Source organism: Branchiostoma lanceolatum, chromosome 13 (assembly GCF_035083965.1).
Source record: "Branchiostoma lanceolatum isolate klBraLanc5 chromosome 13, klBraLanc5.hap2, whole genome shotgun sequence".
In the NCBI taxonomy this organism is placed as follows: domain Eukaryota; kingdom Metazoa; phylum Chordata; class Leptocardii; order Amphioxiformes; family Branchiostomatidae; genus Branchiostoma; species Branchiostoma lanceolatum.
The window spans coordinates 8,651,521-8,673,744 of NC_089734.1; the positions used below are offsets into that span (position 1 = coordinate 8,651,521).

Here is a 22,224-nt window from a genome sequence, read left to right on the forward strand (position 1 = left end):
TAGTAGATTCTAAATGGGGCAACTCTGATTGAAGTCTGAGCATTGGCGATTTTAGGTTGCGACCCAGATTAAATTCCCTTGTCGGTTAACCTTTAGTGCTTATCAGTGGAACACGACAGTAGGTGTCAAAACATGCATGTTATCATGTAACATGAGGTTCAATGTGCAGACATACAGTACCAGATCCATCTCTGTCATTAACTGACCCAGCCCGTGACGTGTGTTCAATAACTACTTCAAGTTCTGTATTCTCCTTGTTGTATTATTATAGCCAGTAGGTACCCATCTGACCATTGTAACAACATACGTTAATACAATAAGTCCGTTTTTTTAGATAAGGTAAGTACATTTATTTTTCGTCGGGGAAAAACAGGGATGAAACACATTGAGACAATGAATGGCATTTATCATGTGTTTCTGGGACACAAAATCGTATCTTATCTTGCTTTAGAATAAGAAGGCAGGTTGTCATAAAATCCGGTAGCCTGCAAAAAACTGATATCTGACGAAACCTTATAAAGGGTACTTAATATTGATTAGACAGGACGGCTGCAATAATGGAGTACACATGATGGGAGTGATTTCATACAGAAACCATTATCACTCAAATAAACCCAACAAAGAAGGATATTGACCTATTGATTACTGTATTCTATATGTGCATCATTACAGATGATCAGATTATATATGGTTCGCACTCAGCACATTCATTCTTATTGGCGAAACTTTAGGGAACAATGTGCGAATTTCCGTTTCAAAGTGCAAAAAGGTATACCAAGGGTACAGGCTTAGACCACCAAGCCACCCTTCTCTTGCCCTTCACACCTGTAGCACCTAGTGCCCTCCACATGGATTGGCAGATGAACCCTCTCGTTCCTACTTCCACGGGGTAACAGCTCGCTTTCCATCCTCTTTCTTTGCACATGTGTACTAACTCCTGGTACTTCGATACTTTTCTCTCATGTGCCTCTTCTGCTCTCTCTTCTCAGGGGACTGTTAGCTCTATCAGTACCACCTGCTTTGTTTGTTTGGACCATAGTATCACGTCCGGTCTTAGCCTTGTTACTGCTATTTCTTCTGGGAAAACCAGCTGTCTATCCAGATCGATCTGCAGGGCCCAATCACTTGCTGTTGCAACGATACCTCCTTCCTCTAGCTCTCTCTTTGGCCCGATCTTTGTCTCTCCCTCCTTCACAAAACCTATGAACTGTGGTCCCTTTCTGCTCTGTTGTCTCTTCTTCACTCTCTCTTCCTCCAGGACCACTGCTAACACCCTTAGTACTTTGTCGTGTCTCCACCGGTACATTCCTTGGCTCAAGGCCACCAGGCACCCTGATAGGATGTGGCTCAGTGTTCCTCTTTTCCCACACAGACCACAGTTCTCTTCTTCCTGCATGCCCCATCTTTTCTTATTTGCTGGAGTAGGGAGTAAATCGTATACTGCTTTTATGAGGAACTGGGTTCTCAGGGGCTCCCATCTGTATAAATTGCTCCACATTACCCTTCTGTCTTTTAATCCTTCCCATTTCGTCCATGCACACTGAGATCCTTGACTCACTGCCTGTGCTCTTCTACTCTCCTCCTCTTTTCTTCTAATCTCGCTCTGGACCATTTCTCTTCTCTCCCTATGTCCTACAGTGCACCATCTCTGGTTCTCTGTTCTACCAGCGCCCAGTCCCAATCTTCCCTGCGCCACCACTCCTACTCTGTCTCGGTGCCTCAGGTTACTTTTCGCTTCTTCTACCGCTTTCCCCACAGCCCACTTCCTTCCTGTTCTCATCTCTATCCCTGCTTGGCTGACTCTTTCATCTCTGCTTCCTTCCAGGGACATTACGGCCCTTGCTTTACAGACTTTGAAGAAGAAAGGGGGGAAAATGTGTGAGGATCAGAAAACATCAGAGAATGGACAGGCATGGTACTAATTGAAACACTACGAAAAACAGAAAACCGAGAAGGATGGGGAAAACGGGTTGCTAGATCTTCAAAGGTGTCTCTGCGGTTAAAAAGTTGGACTAGAGATGAATGAGATGACAGAAAGGGTCCAGTGTGGGAATAGAGGGTCATTAAAAACCGAGAGGGCCACAGGATCAGCCCAGGAGCCCACATGTCCTGTCCGTTTAACCTGGACTCCCATCACAGGACGTGACCAGGCAGTACATTGAGTCTATGTCTCTCCCTTATCAGGATACACCGTAATGACCAAAACAAGGGGTTGGAAAGAAAGATTTTGTTTCCCATGTAAGGAAAGTTCTTGTGTTTTAAGTCAATACATTTGCAAGTGAAATGTAAAAGTTGCTTTCTTAAAAAGGAAATTTTAGTCAATTTTCACGTTTGCAAGTGAAATTTTAAGGTTACTTTCTTAAAGGGAACTTTTTGTCAAGATTCACATTTGCAAGTAAAATGTGGATGTTGCTTTCTTGAAAAGAAAATTTTAGGCAATTTTCACGTTTGCGAGTGAAATGTCAAAGTTACTCTCTTGAAAGGAAATCTTAGTTAGCATTTACATTTGCAAGTGAAATGTAAGTTAGTTTTTCAAAGTACGATTATACGTCTTAATCTTATTACTAAATAAAGCATCAAGATGCGGAGTAAAAGGGACAATATGCAAATGTAATTTTCTGAGAAGTAAATTTCGGAAATGAGACGAAAGAGCAGATTGTAAATACGATAGTATAGAAATAGAAGCAAAAGAAATTGAAGAAGTTTAGAAATAGTGGGTACAGGGTATACAGACAGACGCATCTTGCACTATGTGCTTTCGCAAGCAATGACATAGTAGGCCATCGAAGTCGTCACGCCTACGACACAGAAAAGCCTATAAGGGCCGCGGGTGCATGGTGGAGACCGATAACTATTTTTTTTAGCAAAATGTTTATTCCAGCCCAGATACAGTAACTTAGGACGGATATAGCTCTAAGCCTCTCCACGGTCCATCAAGCCGGCATAAACTAACGACGGTGGACTGGACTGCTCTTCCAATTTTCCTAGGCTTATGCCTAATACCTATCACGTCTAAGTACTCTTTGATGTAGATCTATGACTTCGCGTTCTTTGAAGGGATGACCTAATAAGCGTTTTGGATAATTACCTTCGGCAGATGCAGAAGGTTATGTTTTCGGTGTTGCATGGTGGAGTGGCTGTGGTTGCACATGTGCTTGCATGTTAACAGCATAACACGAGAAACTGTGGATGGATCTTCATGATATTTGGTAGGTGGGTAGGTATCACAGAAACGAAGGTCAAGTTCGATAATGGGTATCCTGGCTACGGTTATGTACCATAACTGGTGATGTATATTTGTTTGTATGTATGTGGATAGCATACATTAAGAAGCTGTCGATGGATCCTCATTATAGTAAGTAGGGGTTGTGGAAACCAAGGTCAAGTTCGATAATGGGCGACTTTCTATGGCCTTGTAGCGGAAATTCAATGCTTTAGGTCTAATGTTCTGGAAATGTTATGGTCAAGATTTGTTGGAGCGGTTTCAGTCACAAAGTAAGTGGTGTAAGTTTAGGCTCCTTAGCGACCTGTTTGGTACTTAAGTGGACCCTTGTGTTGGCAACTTTGGAGGAGGATACTTAGTAACTCAAATGCAAACTATGACTAGTTTTACAAAATCATTGACGAAAACCTGTCAGGTAGCACTGCGGCATTGCACATATATTGCAGCATTTAGCTTTCACTGAATAACAGCTAGTGTCCTAGAATTAGGTCAACAGGTCAGCAAATGTAGAGCTGGTGTTACTATTGAAAATTACCATGGGAAATTTTTGGCCAACATGATACAAAAAGCTGTAAATGTTTTCCATGATAATCCTATTTATAACTATATGACGGAGAGATCAATCGAATCACTTATGGTCTATGGTTTCATATTAGTCTCTTTCCTAGATATAGACCTCATCGCTGATCGACGTCCATCACGTCATCGCTATTCTAAGGATCCCATGAGAGCTAATTGGTAGTATATGTCCTAATTTGGCTGAGGTTCCAGAATCCCACAGGCATTTCTTTCATCATGCCCTACTTTGGCTGTAGCTGATTGTTATTTGGTTCAATTTCATTCAATTCAACGTGTCCTTATGTCTGGCTATGTTGCTAGGACCCATGCATGACAACTGCTTGACTATACCTTAATTTAATTGGTTAATCTCCCAAGATGCCTGCGTTCACTTTCAGTTGGTAAAAGAAAGATACACGTGAGGAGACACTCAAACTCCTTTCCTGTCCTATTTTTCCAAACAAAGGCCACATGTTGATTTTAAGGATGGCGTCCTCTGGAGACCCCAAAACTAATGCGCGCGGGCGAAAAAAATCCTTCAAGTTAAGATGGTGAGGCCTAATGTGTCTTTTGAATAGCATATAACGCCCCTGACCCTTGATAGAAGGTTTTTTTTTTGAGTCTCAATTTAATCAGAAAACATTTCTGACGCAAAACAAACTCTTTGGGAATGAAAGATATCCCCATGTCTATGAAAACAATTGAGTTTCTTCAACCTTTCGAATTGTAGTAGATAGTAAGATAAAGTATTTTCCTGTAAAAAATGCTACGCAAAATTGAGCTTTTTCACGTTGTATCCAACCCATCTATCATTTAGACACGAAAATGACGATATTATTGGAAAGAGAAAACTCTAAGGAATAGTCAAGCAAATTATGACGAAAATGCAAACACTGATGTTTTCACAATAACCCAACGCGCCAGGTATAGCAACACCGCCAAGAGAACGTAGCAAAGGTCAACCTGAGGCAAAAAGGCGGATTACATTCAACGCGGACGATTACCCGGAAGTAAAGCTGAGGCCAGAGATCATTTTTTTTAACCCAAAACACATCAATTCTTATGTTTTACAGTCACGTTGGTATTTAATGCCATTTCGCAGCATATTACGAGATATATCAACTCAAGCCTCGACCATCGAAACCCTTTCGTCACTTTTTCCCAGCGCGCTATTTGTGCGGAAGAATTGGCGTGTGCATCGTTAATGATGAATAGAACCTGACTAGTATATGAGTGAACATTGATCGATTCTAGATGACTTTCTTGACCTATGACATCTTTTCTTTGAACCTTAGACCTCAAAACGACACCCAATGGCCCGTAACATTCAAAACACTGCACATAGAGTCTGGGTATATCAGCGCACAGGGACACAAAAGTACACACTCAGCTATAAATCTTTCACCGTCACAAATCCCACGCTAAAGCCAATACATTCTAGTTTCTTTGCAAGGCTTTTAAAGACATTAAGTTAGCTTTCACAGCTTCCACGAATGATCCGCCTACACACATCCTGTGTGTCTATGTATCAACCATGTCATTTTAAAAGGTCTATCCATCTAAGGTTAATAAATAGCAGTACATTTCACAGACGTAATTCCACGGCAATTGGGTAACAGTACGCCTGTGTAATTAATGGCACCCCTGCAAGTTCTCGTCGTAATTTCGAAAATGAATGCTCACAAACACAATTTTCGATCTAACACAATTAATATTTAACTTGAAATGGATGCGCTAGGCTTTCCGCAACGACAAGGTTCACACATTGAGAAACAACCTGTGCGCTGGCTTATTAAAAGTGGGAAATGTGAATGCAAACGTTATAACTTTGAGTGGGCTAATCAATTTATAGATGAGTTCTAGCTTGTTTTGACATTATGATGATATCGATGGTTACTGTAATAGTATGTTGCTACTGTCGAGCGGCGCTAAGGGAAGAAGACTGTACGTAATAGTTACAGGTTTGCGCAGCAAAACCTTTGTTGGATCCATTGGCATGTGTGGTGGCCGCTATCTTGATTTTGTGACGTCGCAGGGTAGCTATACTATTTCATTTCATTGGGAGGAGTGCTTTGGGGGGTCGCTAGCGTTCTCGCTATTTTTAACAAATCGGCACACAACTATCACACATTTAACTCAAATAGAATGAAAAATTCAATACCAATTCATATTTACAAAGAGACCTCGTAATCGCTAAACTAACATAGCAAACCTGAAGTATTTGTAGCACAAATATTTAATTCTAGTATTTTGTTGGATCCGTTGGCTTGTTGGTGGCCGCCATCTCAAATTGTGACGTCACAGGGTCGCCATGTTGGATGTGACCATTTTATTGGGAGGGGTGTTTTTTGGGGTCGCTAATGACCACAGATGTGTGGAAACACATATAGACACACAGACAAACAGACGCACAGACAGACACATAGACAAATACGCCGAAAACAATACCACCATTATCCATGGAGGTGAAAACAAGGGACCAATGGTCCCTTACAAGCAAACATACATTGCCACCAGAATACATCTGCTTGGCTTTGTCTTCATCGAAGACGATTAACATGTGAAAATGTCTGACATTTGCTTGTGATTATTTTGTTTCTGAAGTTACATCATGATTCTATCTAGCTGCTCGTGCAACTGTCATTTGGCGTATCTTATTACCTGTATGTCTAACCTTCATCAACGTAGTACTACATCGATATTTATGTTTGCACTGCAACAGTAACATGGAATATCATATAATTCTATATCTTTCAGTGTGAAAACACGATCTGTTGAATTATATTTGTAAAACATCATGTCTTTCCCAGGTAACAGTGCAGGCCACGTGCATCACCCTTGCAGTGCTGAGTATTGACCGGTACTGCGCCATTGTTCATCCGCTCCGCTCAATTGACTACCGCACACCCAAGGTTGCTGCCATTGTCAGTGGCTGTACATGGATAGGTACGCTTCCTACATTGTTGACAATATTTTTTGCATGACTCCCATTTACAATATCATATATGATAAGTTTATTGAAAATTCATGCCCGTAGGCTACTTTCAAGTTGACAACAGTTAATGACGATGCACAGACTTAAATTGAATTATAAGGCATACATGTGATACAAGCGACGAAGATTAAACTACGTTGCTAGCTCTACAAGAAGTTTCTAAATCTACGATAATGCCGGGTTTGACCTCTGATTTAAAAAGCAGTGAAAAATAAAATCCGTTACAACGTTACATATTAGTGTACGTCTAAATATTGGAAAGCACTGCGAACAAGAGCTTTGTTGAAACGTGGAATTGGAAAAAAGAAAGTTATTGTGATGTCTCAAAAATCAATAATCCAAAAGCACATATAACGATGTCTTAAGCCCTTTCCGATACCAGACGATGTAACGGATTAGAATTATCAGTAGAATGAGATACGATGTTAATGATAGCAAGCTTAACAATCCATCACGGCATTAAAGTGACCTGAGAGGGTAATCTACCCGGTATAGTGAACATGTTGTACCATCAACACCTGCTCCCTTCCTCCCTCCATCACACTGCCAGTGACCTGGATAAACACTCCCACAAAACACATGCTAGATATATACATGTGCCATTACTTGTAAATTATTGCCGTTTTAAAATGCACAAAAATAGCTCTGCTTGATATTTATGTTTATCATATCGTGCAAATTTGAATAAAGATGTATAAAAAAAATTTAAAAAACATGCTGGAAGATACACGTCGTTTCTGCTAAGTCTATTTTAATCATATGATGCATCTTGGAAACCTTAGATGTGTCATTATTGTTTTCAGTTGGTGTGTGTTTGTGGAGGTGGTTTCACTGACCGGTAAATACTAACCGGAAGTTGGGTCAAAATGGATAGAAGATAACCCCGGGGTCAGATGCAGGAAGTGGCAGGTCAGAGGTCGTAGAACTACTGATAATCAAACATGAAAGAGAGTCAGCCCTCTATAAACTTGTTCTTGTTGTTATTTTTGCCAGGTTCTTTCCTCCTTGCCTTGCCTCTGGGTTTGAACCTTCAGATCGAAGAGGTCGACAACTTCGGGCCTCGGGAGATCTGCAGAGAGAACTGGCCCACTCCGTCTGCACAGAGAAGCTACATGCTGTACACCTTCCTCATCACCTACGTCATCCCCCTGGTCTTCAGCTCCATCAGCTGCTCCTTCATTGTCCGCAAGCTCCTGACCAGATTCAGCATCAGCCACGCCCAGAAGACCGACGCGCAGGCCAAGCAGACCCGTCGGACATCGTGCATGGTGGTGGGGGTGGTGGTTCTCTTCGCCTGCTGCTGGCTGCCGAATCACATCATGAACCTGTGGTTTGTGTTTAGCCCTGTGCCACCAGAGGTAAATAACATTGTAGCGTGGACCAAGACAGTCGCACTGGTTCTTTGCTATTCAAATTCGATGCTGAACCCTTTCGTTTACACACTCCTCGGAGAAAACTATCGCCGTTGCCTACGGCAGTCGTTCCCTCGGCTGTTTAGAAAACGGCCCTCGCGTAGAAGTGCTCTCACCACCGGTCGTAGCTCTAGTTCGTCGAGGCCAGGGAAGACAGACATCACGCTCAGATCCTCTGCCGCGAGACCTGTTATTGTAACCTTTCACACGAAACGTCCGTCCTGTAAAGCGGTGACTTTTGGCTCCCTCGAACACCCTCCAATGGGCGACGAATGAAATCGGACATAGCTTCTTAACAAAACAGAAGTCTCTGCTAACCAACGTTGACACAAAACAATACTGAGAAGGAAATGAGCTCTATGTGGATTATGTAGAAATCATTCCGAAGACGGTTTACAATGCGTATCTTTTAAATCGCTGATGTTAACATTACACAAACACACAGATACACAATAGACACACACACACACATATATACATACATACATACATACATACATACATGCATACATATATACATACATACATACATATAGACACACATACACGTACACACATACACACACATACACACACATACACACACACACACACACACACGCACACATATATACATATTATCACCTACACATTTGCATACCCTTTGACATGGCACCTAAGCTCCAAAGATCCATACTTCCAATGCTTAAAGGGGGGCTTAATTGTATCTAACTAAATCAACATCTCGTGTTCATTCCCTCTCAAATCTGTTGAAACGTTATCGTCTCCTCATGATCAATACCATTTCCAAGCAACAGAACGGACCAGCTGTAGCGACCTAAGCGTTCTCGGCATCCATCCAAGACTTCCTGCGTTTAGACAACGGCAAATACTCTAACTTTAGCTTCAAATCTTTTGAAGCAATCAATTATCGTCTTCTTTTATCACAAAGTAATTGCATCACTAATACTTCCAATACTTCTTGGGTTAATAGTCATACTAAACATCTTCAATCCCGGACTGATGTCTGTGATATTCTATCTAGGTCTCCCCGCGCAGTACGTCTTCAAAGTAAACTGGTTCTTTGAAAACTCCACAACTGACCTAGATGCAAATATGGAAATCCTCCAGCTCGCAACTTCAAACGTTTAGTCACCGTGAGTGTCCTTTGATGAGACTTGTAAGGTTTAGGCGGTGTATCCGATGTCATTAGATTTCCATCTAGCTGTGCACATGCTACTGTGACATTTAGATACGGAATTTCATTTCCTTAGATAGGATCCCGACAGGTAAAGACAGGAGGTGCCAGGAAATAGGATTTCTATTGATCTTTGTTTTCGATCTAACTGATAGAAATGAACCAACAGGTCACCATTTAGGCCTCCGTCTGAAAATGGGACACACCACAAATTGGATTATCCGTTTAACGGAATTGTGTTTCTGACCCTGAATAATCCCTTGATTGACAACTTCAATAACGGCAAAAATAAAAGTCAGGTGTGAGACTATTCACTCCTTTGGCGTTTGACCTTTCAAAATGTATATAGGCCAGCTCACCAGACTGTAGCTAGCCAGACGTTTCTAACTTAAACTCTGTTCTACTTTTGCCGTGAACCGTTGATACAGCATCTACTGAAATCTTTTCGGCTGGCATTTGTCTGCAATCAAAGTTTATTGCACAACAAATGCAACAGGTACAATGTATGGCAAAGTCGTAGGTAGTACAAAATGTCAAGACATTTATATGTCTTTGCTTATTAACAATGCTAATGATTTCTATAAAACTTAAGTCTAAACACTACGGTATCCAATAAGAGTAATAAAGAATACATATATATGGAAGCATATGACATGATACACAGGAAACATCAATTGTTTGAGTCAGAGATTAATCGATGTCCTTTTGGAAAAGAGGTAGATATGTATTGGCCTATGTACAAGGAAATTGCGTCAGGACATGACATAAGTAAATTAAACGTTTCTGAGCTTGTCTTCGATGGTGAGGACTGATTTGTTTTTATGAACAGTTGAAGTAAACGTACCACATGGCAGTAGAATCGACTTCACCTTTGCCATGCAGGATCAACCCTTCCATCCAGTCACTGTCTTTGTCCACGTTGTGTTAGCCTGATTGTCCCAGAACAACCAGACATGTTAGATAGTATGTAGATATACTCAAATGATCGACATGTGTATGTAGTCCAAAGATAAACTTCATCAGTGTCTGATCCAGTATTGACAATTCGTGACCATAGGCTAATTGCAAGTGAATAACAACTAGAAATGCAATGTTTGCGAGAAAAATTACAACATATTTCATTCATTTCCCTCCCCACATCCACCAAAAAATTGACTTTTTCATAATCACCCAAGTCCAGATTTGAATTTTAACAAACATTCCTCGCATACAAGAATGGACTCTTCCAGTGGCGAATAGACCAACAAGTAAGTATTATGCAAATTTCTGAATGTAAACAACTGCAAAGCTGGTGTACATTGTACCTACCATCGTTAGGAGGATTTGCCCGGAATATGTATCTTCAATTTGTATATACTGTATATAACGTTATCATCTGTCCGTCTAGTTACGATACGTGGTTCATAAACGTGAGTCTGTACATGTTTCGTCTCTACCTTTCCGCACACAGTAATCTCTACAGAATGTCAAGAAGTCAAACTGTTGTTAAGAGTGACCCAGTTACGTCATTTATGATGATGTAAGCATGCATTGGTACCACGGTTCATCACAATTTGGTCAATATCCGTTAGTAGCAATACCACCAGTCATAGACCGCCATGACCTGTTTTTGCTAGCTTTTTGTGTTGATCAGACACTATCTCGCAAACGTGTGTGTGTCGTTACATTGATCTTTCACAGGATATTGAAGTTCATGTCCTACATAATAAGAACAACTTGATGGTAAATAGTACATGATTGTATGTATATGTACGGTAGTGTCAATGACACCAATTTGAACCGTTCTTGCAAGCTTTGTGTTTATTTAACTTATTGGAACCGTGTGTGTGCTTACATTGACTCATAACTGGATAGTGGAGTTCATATCCTACATAAGAAGTACAATTCGATGGTAAATGGTAGATAATTGTATGTATGTATACAGCAGGAGTACCCGTGATGTCATTTGCCCCAGTTTTCGGGTACTAGATGCCAATATGAACTCAAGAGGTTTCAGTATCTGATGTTTCTCCAAATATCCATAGTACTGTATACAAGTGCAAGTACAATATATTACAACTGAAGGTTAGAAAACAAGAAGGTGGTGCTGAAAATGCATTAAGCTTTAATACTGGGAAAGATATCAAATCAGCTAGTTTGCACCACAGAGGGGTATGTGCGAGATTGAAAAATGTACTGTTGTTATACATATGGACTTCAGTATAGACTTACAGTTATACTATACACACACATGATTGTACAATGTTTTAACCTTGCCACATGACTTATCTATGTCGCAATATAGATAACACGTCCTCACGCATTGGCAACGTTACAACCTATTTGGTCAACGTACACCGACCAATGCATCTACATACCTGTAACATCCATTGTAACCGTAACCAACACATAACGTATCAAAGTACTCTATATGTAACAATGATATTTATGATGTTACCGAGCTACAGTACCAGTGTCTAGTGTGTTGCCTTGCGATCAGGCCTACGACAGGACCTATATGATATAATGTATTCCCAGGAATGCCCGTTGCTATACCTGCAGCTCATGAATGGTGGCGCTTCTGTACTGTTCGATGCAAGTATCAATTGGAAATAGAAGGCTATATACAAAGCAGTGTATAAACAATTATTGAAAACAACAATGTTTTTTTGCCTGATATCCATTATTTTACGTGCACCATCAAGGTAAGACGAACGATTCAGAAGCATACAGTAAGGCATGCTACACTTCATGATTCTTAAGGCCAATTATGTCCCAGACAATCATCTATCTGTAACTCAACACAAGAAAGTATCATTTGAATAAGTCAATGACATGTCTATGGCACTTTCACAAAAAACACTCACACAAATATCACAGTTACATAAACCACAACAAACACTGACCAAATACGTCGATGAAGGTTAGACATCTAGGTAATAAAATATACAAGGTAACATTTAGTCAAGCAACTGGATAAAGTTTACAAACGGTCAGACGTTTCAGACAGTATCGAAGAAACGTCTGATGGCTTGCGTAAAGGCCAAATATAAACCATGTTCCCAATGAGACATAACAACATTCAAGCTTGACCTTTCACACATCAGTTGCATCTCCAGCTTGTTTGTCTTGCCCACAGGGGTCAGCATCCGTGGCCAGGGTTATCTTAATGGCCGGTATGTTGTAGTCAGAGCGGCCTGGGCCAGTTCTTCTACCCGTCTGGAATTCAAAGAAAAAACGTTTAGTCAGCAGGAAGACGACAAAGTTACCAGACTAGTATCTTTAAACCTGTAATCCTAACTTGTGAAATAATCCAGTCCAAACAGTTAAATCGGCTTGGTGAACCTCTGTTGAGCAAAGTTTTTTTTGTTGTTGCTCACATTCAATATTCTTACGTGAACGCCGCTAAGCATCTTGGGATTGTTTGGGGGCAAGTTGACAAGATGGCGTCTGGCGGGTCACGTAATTTTGACCATTGAAGTGTCGCCGACTTACGCAAGTTTTTTTTTAGAGAAAGGTAGCGAACTCGACAACGGATATCCTTGTGAGGAACTGCTATGCCACAGAACAACTAGGGATGAACAGTTTTGATCTTAAAATCTTTGAAATTGAACGATGGCAATTTGACAGCCACGTATCCGCGAATCAGGTTATGTGTATCCACCTATCGACTTTTCGGTGAACCGTCTGTGAGATTCTAGAAATGCTGACTTGTTTAACCTAAACTTCGCATCTTTTGCACTGCAGCGACGCCTAGCGATGTATACGTTCATGGAAACGTCAGCAGGTGAAAAACATTGTGTTTTTTTTGTGAAGAACTTTTTTAACTAGTACACAATATTCCTCCAGTACGCAAGTATATGATAATATCCGAACATGCTTTAACATGCACAAGCTGCAGAAACCTCGTTAGTTTTGATGACAGATTGCTTAACGTTATCTTTTAATGAACACTCTCGACATAGAAAGCAACAGTTAAGTACTTTGAATCGATAAGGTCTTTCTATCAGTAACCACAGTGTTCATTCTCCATCCAGGTCAAACCTGATGGCCTACTGATGTGACGCACACTAACTCATCAGTGCACATGTTATATAGGAAATCATCCCGACTCTGGTCTAGAGGTCAAACTCAGTCTGTTAACAGCAGATAGCTTAATGTGACTCATGAGGAAATGACTGGCAATTGGGCAGATTATAATCATGCCGCAGTGTGATGAATGGTACAACATTGGTTCTAGATTACCAAGGCACGTTTTCAATTGATGTTGTAAGAATCTGATAACTATCATTTAACCAATTTAAGGTTATTTCGCCCACATCAATCTAGCCGTACTCGAAATAATTCAGCAACCATGGTAGCCAAGTTCTATGCTTCTTGCAAAGCTAAGCGAGTGGTGGGCTGTCATTGGTGCAAATAGATATCAACATTCATCAACCTTTAAGATTCTATGTAAATAAAATGTGTTATATGCATGAGGCAACCTGTTGCCTCTATGATGATGAAGACGTTTTAAACATGCAATGATGACGTCCTTCACACATCTACAAAATACACCCTACCTTCAGGGTGATTGTCCCGTCCCGCTTCTGGTTGCCATAACAACAGCATCCGGTCTTCCTCAGGCACTTCCGGTAGTTCTCCCCGAGTAGGGTGTAGACGAAGGGATTGATGGCGGAGTTGGCATAGCTCAGAAACAGGGCGAACATCTGAGGAAGACATCGGTTCTCATAAAATTACATATTCCTCATCAACTACAATCACGACGAACAACCATCCCTCAACAGAGACGGGGGGCACCATAGACATTCTGTAACTCATGATCCACTGCCCACCGAGTCACGTGTTCTATCTGCATAACGTGACGTCACAAAAAAGGACTGGAGTCGATCAACCGAAAATTTAGGTAAGTCCAATTTTTGTGTTAGCAATTACAGTCCAACTTTGATCCAGAAAGACTTCTACCAACACATGATACTGGACTGGTCTTTACTTGATTATTACCTGACAGATTTAACTCATGATAACCAGTGATGACGTCCTCGTCCTTTGAGGACGATTACCGGTTGCCGCCGGACCAGGACGCTGTGGCGCCGTCCAAGGTTTCTGCTCCCGTGAGATCCATTTTTCGTGGAAAACACTCGTGTACAATTTGCCCCAAGGTCGAGCGGCTCTTTGCAATTTGACAAGACAGAAAATTGATAAAAGCCTTATCTGAAAACTTGTCAAATCCAAGTTGATTGGTTGGTAACTTCAATGGAAAACAGTCTTTTGTAGCCTTACATAACAGATACTCACATGCATGGAACACTTAAGCACACAACACCTAGACAACTTTGGTGTTGAGCCCTACCATTTCTAAGTCGTAACATTTCTTGTCTACACTATATATAGGGTCATTATTGTAAGTTAGTAAAGGATAAAATTGTGGAAGTGGCGAGCTAGGAATATAACGTTAGACAGTAAGTGATAAAATAAAACGCATACTTGACTGCATGCCAATGTTAAAGCACTATAATAATGTTATTCAATGTATATTGTTCACTTACCAGGGCTAACGGTTCGTAATAGCCCTCGGCTAGTTGAATAGCCCTGGCTGTACTTCTCTTACAACCAAATAGATAAACCAAATCAAATGGTATTCAAGGGATAATGGAAAATATGCCGTGGCTAACTTAATTGCGACTCGGCAAAGTCTAGCCACTAGACTAAAATATAGGTCAAAGTTTCCCGAAAGCTATGGAGTACCCTCGCAACTATTTCTGAATATTCAGGAGTTAAATAACATTTAAAAGACGGCCCCCTCTCCCTTCAGCAAAGTTTTCTTCCTTAAGCATTCAAAGAAGACCATAGTTTCTGTCTTCCAAGAAACTTTTAGAAACTTTTTTTGTTTCCATCATCGCCCAAAGAAAAGAAAACCACAGATGATTTCAAAACATTTTCTAAGGGACAAGGTCACTAAGGGTAGTTCTACACTATTTGCGGTGAAGATAATTGTGGTTGTTATTTAATATAGAGAGTCTGTATTTTTCTACACGATGAATATTCCGTACAGTCGTCAGTGTGTTGTTGATCTATATCTTCACATTGTCGCAGTAAGTCAGATGATTATCATCATCATAGTTCATAGTTGAATGCGCTGGAGACAGCAAAGTGAAGTAAAGAGTTAGAAACCTTAGCCCAGTAGACAGAAGCTGGTATCTTATTGCGGATGTAGATTGTTCGCCACAGGTTTAGCACGTGATTCGGCAGCCAGCAGATTCCGAAGAGGATGACCACGCCCACTACCATGGATATGACACGCCTTGTCTGAAAAAAATGATATCAAAATAGATTGCTGCCAGACAATTTCCTAGTGATGTGTGACTTCCCCAGCAGCCAAATAACTTCCGCCCTTCCTCTTTGATTTTCTAACGCCCACGTATACTTTTTTACAATCAAGATTAGAATATGACCGATACAGCCTTCCGGCTATACTCACTAAGTCTGTAGTACTGCAATACAAAAGCCTATGGTACTTCTGTTGTCCGAAGGCAAGAAAACCGCTTTGGAATGGAAGAAAGGTAAACCGATAACAGACATGGATAAGTCGTATGGGCACCAAGGCGCCTCTAAGATTCTCTACACATCCTTGCGTTTTCCCACCGACGCAGCAGAACCATTTTAAGGTTTTAACTTTAAGACTTTACTCATCCATGGTAAGACCACTCACACCCCCATTCCGTTTGGTCGGCGACCTCGCTGCAATCGCGCTGCGACCGAGCGAGTTGACAGAGCGCAAAACGAATCTCATAGATACAAAAAACGAATACTTTAACATTTTGCATGGTATTTCAATTAAGAAGTCAAGGGTTACATAAATCCAATCTAGGTCGCAGCGTGGTCGCAGCCCAATCGCCGTCTAGTGGCCTCCGCGCTCATTCACCTGCATGATGGAGGATAACGGCCCTGTCTCGCTCTCCCTGAAGCGGTTCCACAGCTGCCTGACGATGCAGAAACAGGCGATGGAGCAGACCGTCATCGGTATGGCGTAGGTGATGAGGACCGTGTAGACCATGTAGCCTTGCTCCCAGGCCACTGAGGGCCACACCGGGCGGCAGTACGTGCGCATGCCGTGGAAGTTGAAGCTCACCAGGCGGTAGTAGATTGCCACAGGAACAGCCAGAATGAAGGAAGCTGTGAATAAAGAGACAAAATCAGCATATCAAACTAGTACATGTAGTTTTCTAACAACTAGTCAGTGTGGACATTTCTAGTACTTTATCTATTTATTCATTTTTTGAGTTTCACAACAGTTGTGGAGAGGTTGCAACAACAGGTGAATATTATATTTTCAAGATGTCAACCCAGAGACCAGACGGAAAGGTTTGATCAACTAATTGATACCAGGAGGAAACCCTACTCTTGATAAAGTTGATATGCAATTCAGCTTAGTTCACTGACACTGCACTTGAAACATATTGCTTTAGCTATCTTGTACGTTGAGCCAAAGAATGAATATTTTACAAAAACCTAATATTTGATCTGTACTTGTTAAGAGTCTAAAAAGCCTAATCCAATGGCTTTTATAAGCAATATTCGACAGTTTGCCAAACGATATGATATTTGATATATTCCCTGATACAAAACTCGATTTTGATGGTATATACTCTTCTCGCAGCGACAATAATTGCAGGATTTACACTACAATATACAGCCATAGCCGAAGATTAGACGGTGGTCTCACCCGCCCACGTGAAGACGCTGGCGACCAATGCGATGCGACTCCTCCTGAACTTCAGGGAGGCCAGCGGGTGGACAATGGCGCAGTAACGGTCCACGCTCAGGACGGCTAGGGTCAGACAGGTCGCCTGGGCCGCGACCTGTCAAACAATATTATCAAACTTATGACCTAATTCACACGCTATTTCGGTACACAACATAAAACGCTTACTAACAAACTTTCGACCAGTTCTCTGGCCCTTCTCTAGTTGCTTTGACCCGACGCGTACGTCTCTTGACCTGAGCGGAAGTGTGACGTCATCAACGGGTCAAAGGTGCCTGGCAGTCGGTATCAGCCCCCGTCTCTGACGAGGGATGGTCGAGGGTCTCTCATTTAAAATGCCTGCTTCACTCCTCTGATAGAGTAATCCGGTTCAGTGTCTTTAATTCTGACTCTGTCCAAACTCAATAAATATCCTGGGAGACTTTTGAGTCTGCACAACTTCGACATCCGTGCTCTAAGAACCTTATTCTTAGGATAAGCCTTCATACAAGTAATATCAAAGTTACATCAGGCCACCTGTTCAACAGAGGAGGACGACATTCTAACAGCGTTCGTATATTGATCATAATTTTGCTTCAAGGTACAAAAAAAAAAAGATTGTAGATTGTCCTAACATCGACATATTACCAAGCATCGTACCCGTTTTCATTCAGATGGACTGCAAATTGGGTAGGGTAGATAAATCTGAGGCTATTTTAGTCCGAAGAAGGAACTTGCATTGATTCACGGAGTATTGATTGGACGGCCGTTAAGAGCTACGTTTTGTTTATCAAAGCAGGCCAAAAAAAATGATGAACATATTTCGTCCCCCGTACATAGCAAGCTGTTGTTTTCCTGCTAGATCAAAGCAGTCCAAAACTTATATGTACATATCTTCTAGTATATTAGATATATTTAAATGACATGCTGTGTTTTTCTGCTGAAGCTTACAATCATGCCGATGAAATGTTGTGATCAACAGGTAGATGATCAAAGTAGGGCGCAGGGCTGTAAAATGTAAAATATTTCAATAAGTCGCTGGATCAAGAATCTTGAGCTTTTATGCGTCCGCCAATGCATTCCTGGCAATGATCATATGTTTACAATCATAGAGGTACGTGTTTTGCCAGGAAAACACGCGATATAAGTATGGGTTTTACCATAGACGAATGAAAGTGTGAATTTCATTTCGAGATAGAACTATACTCTATTGGACAACACTTTTTAGAATTTGGAGAGAATAGTTTAGTTTGTGTGCACGATTCCTGCGGTCGCCCGATTGTTGTGTATATCAGGAGAAAACAAATTAGATATATGATACTTTTGTTCAAATGATACAGTACTGCTAGTTATATTTGCCTCTACGAAAGTTAAGCAAATGTTTTTGCTCCGTTTCTTCCCCCTCTTCTTCCATTACAAACAAACAAGGCCAATGACCTGGACAGTCGGCTGTCACAAAAACTTCAAATTATCAGTAAAGTAGCATATTCTCATATTTGCTTGCAGATGTTACCTTTCTAGTTCTATCCTGTATATTGAAATTTGACTTACACAAAGTCATTAAAAAGAAAGTTGGAAGAATCACAAACATGAAGAGTGGGAGAGGGATCCCTGTGGAAACAGTAGAATGGCCCCCTGCAGATTGAGACATAGTTAAGGAAGTGATACCGACGTAATTATTCCACATGTTGCCCCCCGTGGCTGGCCCGTCAGAAAATGTCCGCTAGGAAAATTGGCGATTTGAAGTGAAGACGCCACATGAGTCCTTTTGACACTCTAACATATCAGTTGTCCTAACATTTGTTTAATTATATACGTATCTTATACCATCTTATACAACACTGCCGCGAGATAACGAGACCTCCCACGGCTACGTCTCATGTACGTGCAACTTACCGTAGTTTTGTGAAGTTAGGAAAACATGCTGCGCTGACAAAGACGTGAATTTTAGAGAAAAACCTAGTGCGTCAGTCCAATTATAAAACTGGGAGTTGGTAAGACACGTATTCACACTTAAAAAGGAGTGGGCAGAGCATTTCTCAGAAACAAAACTCTTGAAGCAGACTTGCATACTTTCAATACTGCTATACCATATTAAAATAAGTTTTTGCTATAATCTGTGCCATGATATAGCAGTATTCATCTTCATCCAACCTTTCTGAAATTGATTCTACTGATCAACAGTTTCAAACGTACGGTGGAAATATTGTTTCCATTTATTCACAATATCTGAGCCAGTAAGTAGCTATTCTATCTATAGTCAAAACACTAGCCAGCCAAGATTAGCTTCAAAATAGTTAAAAACATCTATTGATCTGAAATGTAATTAGATAGACAACAAATATTTTCTAAAAACATACCAAATATCCAGATGTTATGAAGTTAGGCTGACCACAGAGAGAGAGAGAGAGAGAGAGAGAGAGAGAGAGAGAGAGAGAGAGAGAAAACATACACTCATACACACATGCAGAGAGAGAGAGAGAGAGAGAGAGAGAGAGAGAAACACAAACACATTCACACAAGCAGACAGACAGACACAAAGGCATACCATAAACATTATTCATGGAGGTTATAGTGCAATGTTGTTGCTAGCTGTGGCATTGTTTCTTTGAAGGTAGGTCACGGTGTGGGAACCAACGTGATGTTTGGAACGGGTACGTGATGTTTGACGGTGTATGCAAATCGGTACTGACTCACTTGTTTTAGGTAGTTGACGAGCTTGCACAAGGCTTCTCCAAAGATCCAGGACGGTAGAGTGTAGTTCGCGGCCGTGAAGGGGATACAGCAGACCAGGAAGGCCAGGTCGGTCACGGCCAGGTTGACGATGTAAAAGTTTGTGACGGTTTTCATCTCGCTGAAACGGGCCACGATGTAGATAACCAGCGAGTTGCCTGTAACGCCGACTAAGAAAATGATGGAATACAAAGTGGGCGCTACGTAAGCCTCTATCGTTGTCGGTACGTCAAGCAGACTGGTGAAATTCCCAGTGACGTTGACCAGGCTTCCCACGATTTCAACAGCCATTTTGAAGAGATTTTGTTACGCTGCAACCTTTAATCGATCTCGACTGAACTGTTCTTTATTCTACGTGTCGCAGACTAATTTCAACAACCTACGTATCGTATGGTTGTGCATATTCAACCATCTAGTGATACAATACACATGAAAGAGTAGAGAAAATGAGGACTATTCCATTGAAAGTACCGCTGACCAACTTTGAAGATTGAGACTTTTTAAGAGCCCAGTTTTGGGGCCATCCCCGCAGAACTATGGATTGAAAATTGGATTGAAGATAAGCCAAAAGAAAACTGAGGTCATGACCTTGAATATCCTAACCGGTGAAAATCTGCCCCATACGGAGACCTTTACACACCTAGGTAGTACTGTCAGTTATGATGGAGGTGCAGATAAAGACATCAAAAACTGTCTTAACAAAGAACGAAAGGCATGTCACATACTGAATAACATATGGAGGTCACAGCAGTATTCTACACAAAAAAACTTAAACTTTACCAAAGTTGTGTCCTGTAAACTCTACTACATGGCTCAGAATGTTGGAGGATAGCAAAGAAAGATCTGCAAAAACTGTGAACATTTCATACCAAAGGTTTAAGAAGTATTATCCGCATCTTCTGACCAAAGACTCTTTCAAATGAGGAATTGTCAAACAAATGTAAACAAGAGTGTATGGAAACCGAAGGAGATGGAAATGGAAGGGCACGTGTTGAGGAAAGATCCAAATGACATAACAAGAGTAGCACTGAACTGTACTCCAGAAGGGAAGAGGAAGCAATGCCGACCGAAGCTGTAGCGAACAAACTGGGATACGTTAACCATACTTGGAATAGTATCCAGAGGGTTCCCAAAGACCGAAGGATCGATCTTTAACTGTTTTCTTTTTATATGCACAACTAGCTAAAGGCGTAACACCAGTTCTGCACAATAGTACAAGCTGCGTAAGATGAGACTGTAATGTTTGATTCACTCACACCAGGAAGGACCAATACTCTTTTCGATAAGTGTGGTGGTCTCTTTAACGTGCCGGAGAGGTGGCTCTCCTCAAACACAGGACCTCTAGCTTTACGTCCCATCTGAAAAGACGTCCCTGACCGAAGCTAGGTACTCACTTTCACCTGAGTCGAGTGAGAAAATAGAGGTAAAGTGCCTTTCCCGAGGGTACAACACTGGGGCCCCTCTAGGGATTTGAACCCAGAACTTTTAGATTCAACAGCGAACAACCCTGATCACTCTTGATACCTACTAAGCAACGTTGTTAGATGATAATTAAATGAGTCAACTGGAGTCACTCTAATTAGATATACTCAGCATGTCTTTAGAGATATGGGCATTGGCTGCAAATGACTTTATTGTATTCCGCACACGCCATCTATTCCTCAAGGCACGTGTGCCACAATACCTCATTATACACACGCATACACATGGATAAACTTAAAGCCACACTGGGTAGATGATTCCGTAAAATTCATGATAACCATAATATCCTGAAAGCTACACATATCCCTTCTAATATCAAATTCTAATGCATGCAATTAGAATGTGGCTGTGGTATTAACTAGCTTATAGCCTGTCTGAAAGAAAAATGAAGACCCGATAATACTTTTTTTTGCATTATAGATGCATGGTAGATAATCAGATGCGTTCTGGGAATATATGTCGATTCAACAGTAGTGTGAGTGGCATAAATTGTATGACATGATTGCAACCACCGTTCATAACTGATTTGAGTGTTTTTCGTTCGTTTGTCAACATGTTTACGTTTTGACGCGGCATGACATTTAGGTATTAAAGCGAGACATTTATGTCTTTCTGTGGGGACCACGGCAGCAATTATGCTCTTTCTGGTGATATTCGAACACTGGATTGTCCACAACTTTGATGTTGAACTCGAAGTGCAAAACTAAACAAACAAACATAAATTGTAACTAGAAAAGTACAATTTGTAGTCACATGCATACTATTACCTTAACATGGTCTAGCTCTCAGAAACGGAGAAAAAATATGTTTCCCTTCCGTGAGGGTAAACATAATTGTGTACAGATCGGAAATGGGATTTTCAGTTGATGCCATGTGCAAAATACGATGATTTAGTGGAAATGGAATACAAACTCGCAGGCG

General features: G+C 41.1%; 4 protein-coding genes across 4 annotated transcripts; 1 reads left to right on the plus strand and 3 right to left on the minus strand.

Moving 5' to 3' along the window:
• Window positions 1–985: 985 nt before the first annotated feature.
• Window positions 986–1,831, minus strand: LOC136447229 (uncharacterized). Its single transcript, XM_066445947.1, has one exon. The coding sequence runs from the start codon at window positions 1,829–1,831 to the stop codon at window positions 986–988; it is 846 nt and encodes a 281-aa protein (XP_066302044.1).
• Window positions 1,832–6,240: 4,409 nt separating this feature from the next.
• Window positions 6,241–9,483, plus strand: LOC136447231 (G-protein coupled receptor 54-like). Its single transcript, XM_066445948.1, has 4 exons — window positions 6,241–6,246; window positions 6,592–6,727; window positions 7,770–8,134; window positions 9,442–9,483. The coding sequence occupies exons 1-4, from the start codon at window positions 6,241–6,243 to the stop codon at window positions 9,481–9,483; spliced, it is 549 nt and encodes a 182-aa protein (XP_066302045.1).
• Window positions 9,484–12,382: 2,899 nt separating this feature from the next.
• LOC136446749 (galanin receptor type 1-like) lies at window positions 12,383–15,644 on the minus strand. Its single transcript, XM_066445290.1, has 3 exons — window positions 15,519–15,644; window positions 13,907–14,053; window positions 12,383–12,563 (listed from the first exon to the last, which is right to left on the minus strand). The coding sequence occupies exons 1-3, from the start codon at window positions 15,633–15,635 to the stop codon at window positions 12,441–12,443; spliced, it is 387 nt and encodes a 128-aa protein (XP_066301387.1). The 5' UTR covers window positions 15,636–15,644; the 3' UTR covers window positions 12,383–12,440.
• A 601-nt stretch (window positions 15,645–16,245) lies between these two features.
• Window positions 16,246–20,112, minus strand: LOC136447232 (G-protein coupled receptor 54-like). The gene is made up of 3 exons (XM_066445949.1): window positions 19,786–20,112; window positions 17,071–17,206; window positions 16,246–16,520 (listed from the first exon to the last, which is right to left on the minus strand). The coding sequence occupies exons 1-3, from the start codon at window positions 20,110–20,112 to the stop codon at window positions 16,246–16,248; spliced, it is 738 nt and encodes a 245-aa protein (XP_066302046.1).
• Window positions 20,113–22,224: the final 2,112 nt, after the last annotated feature.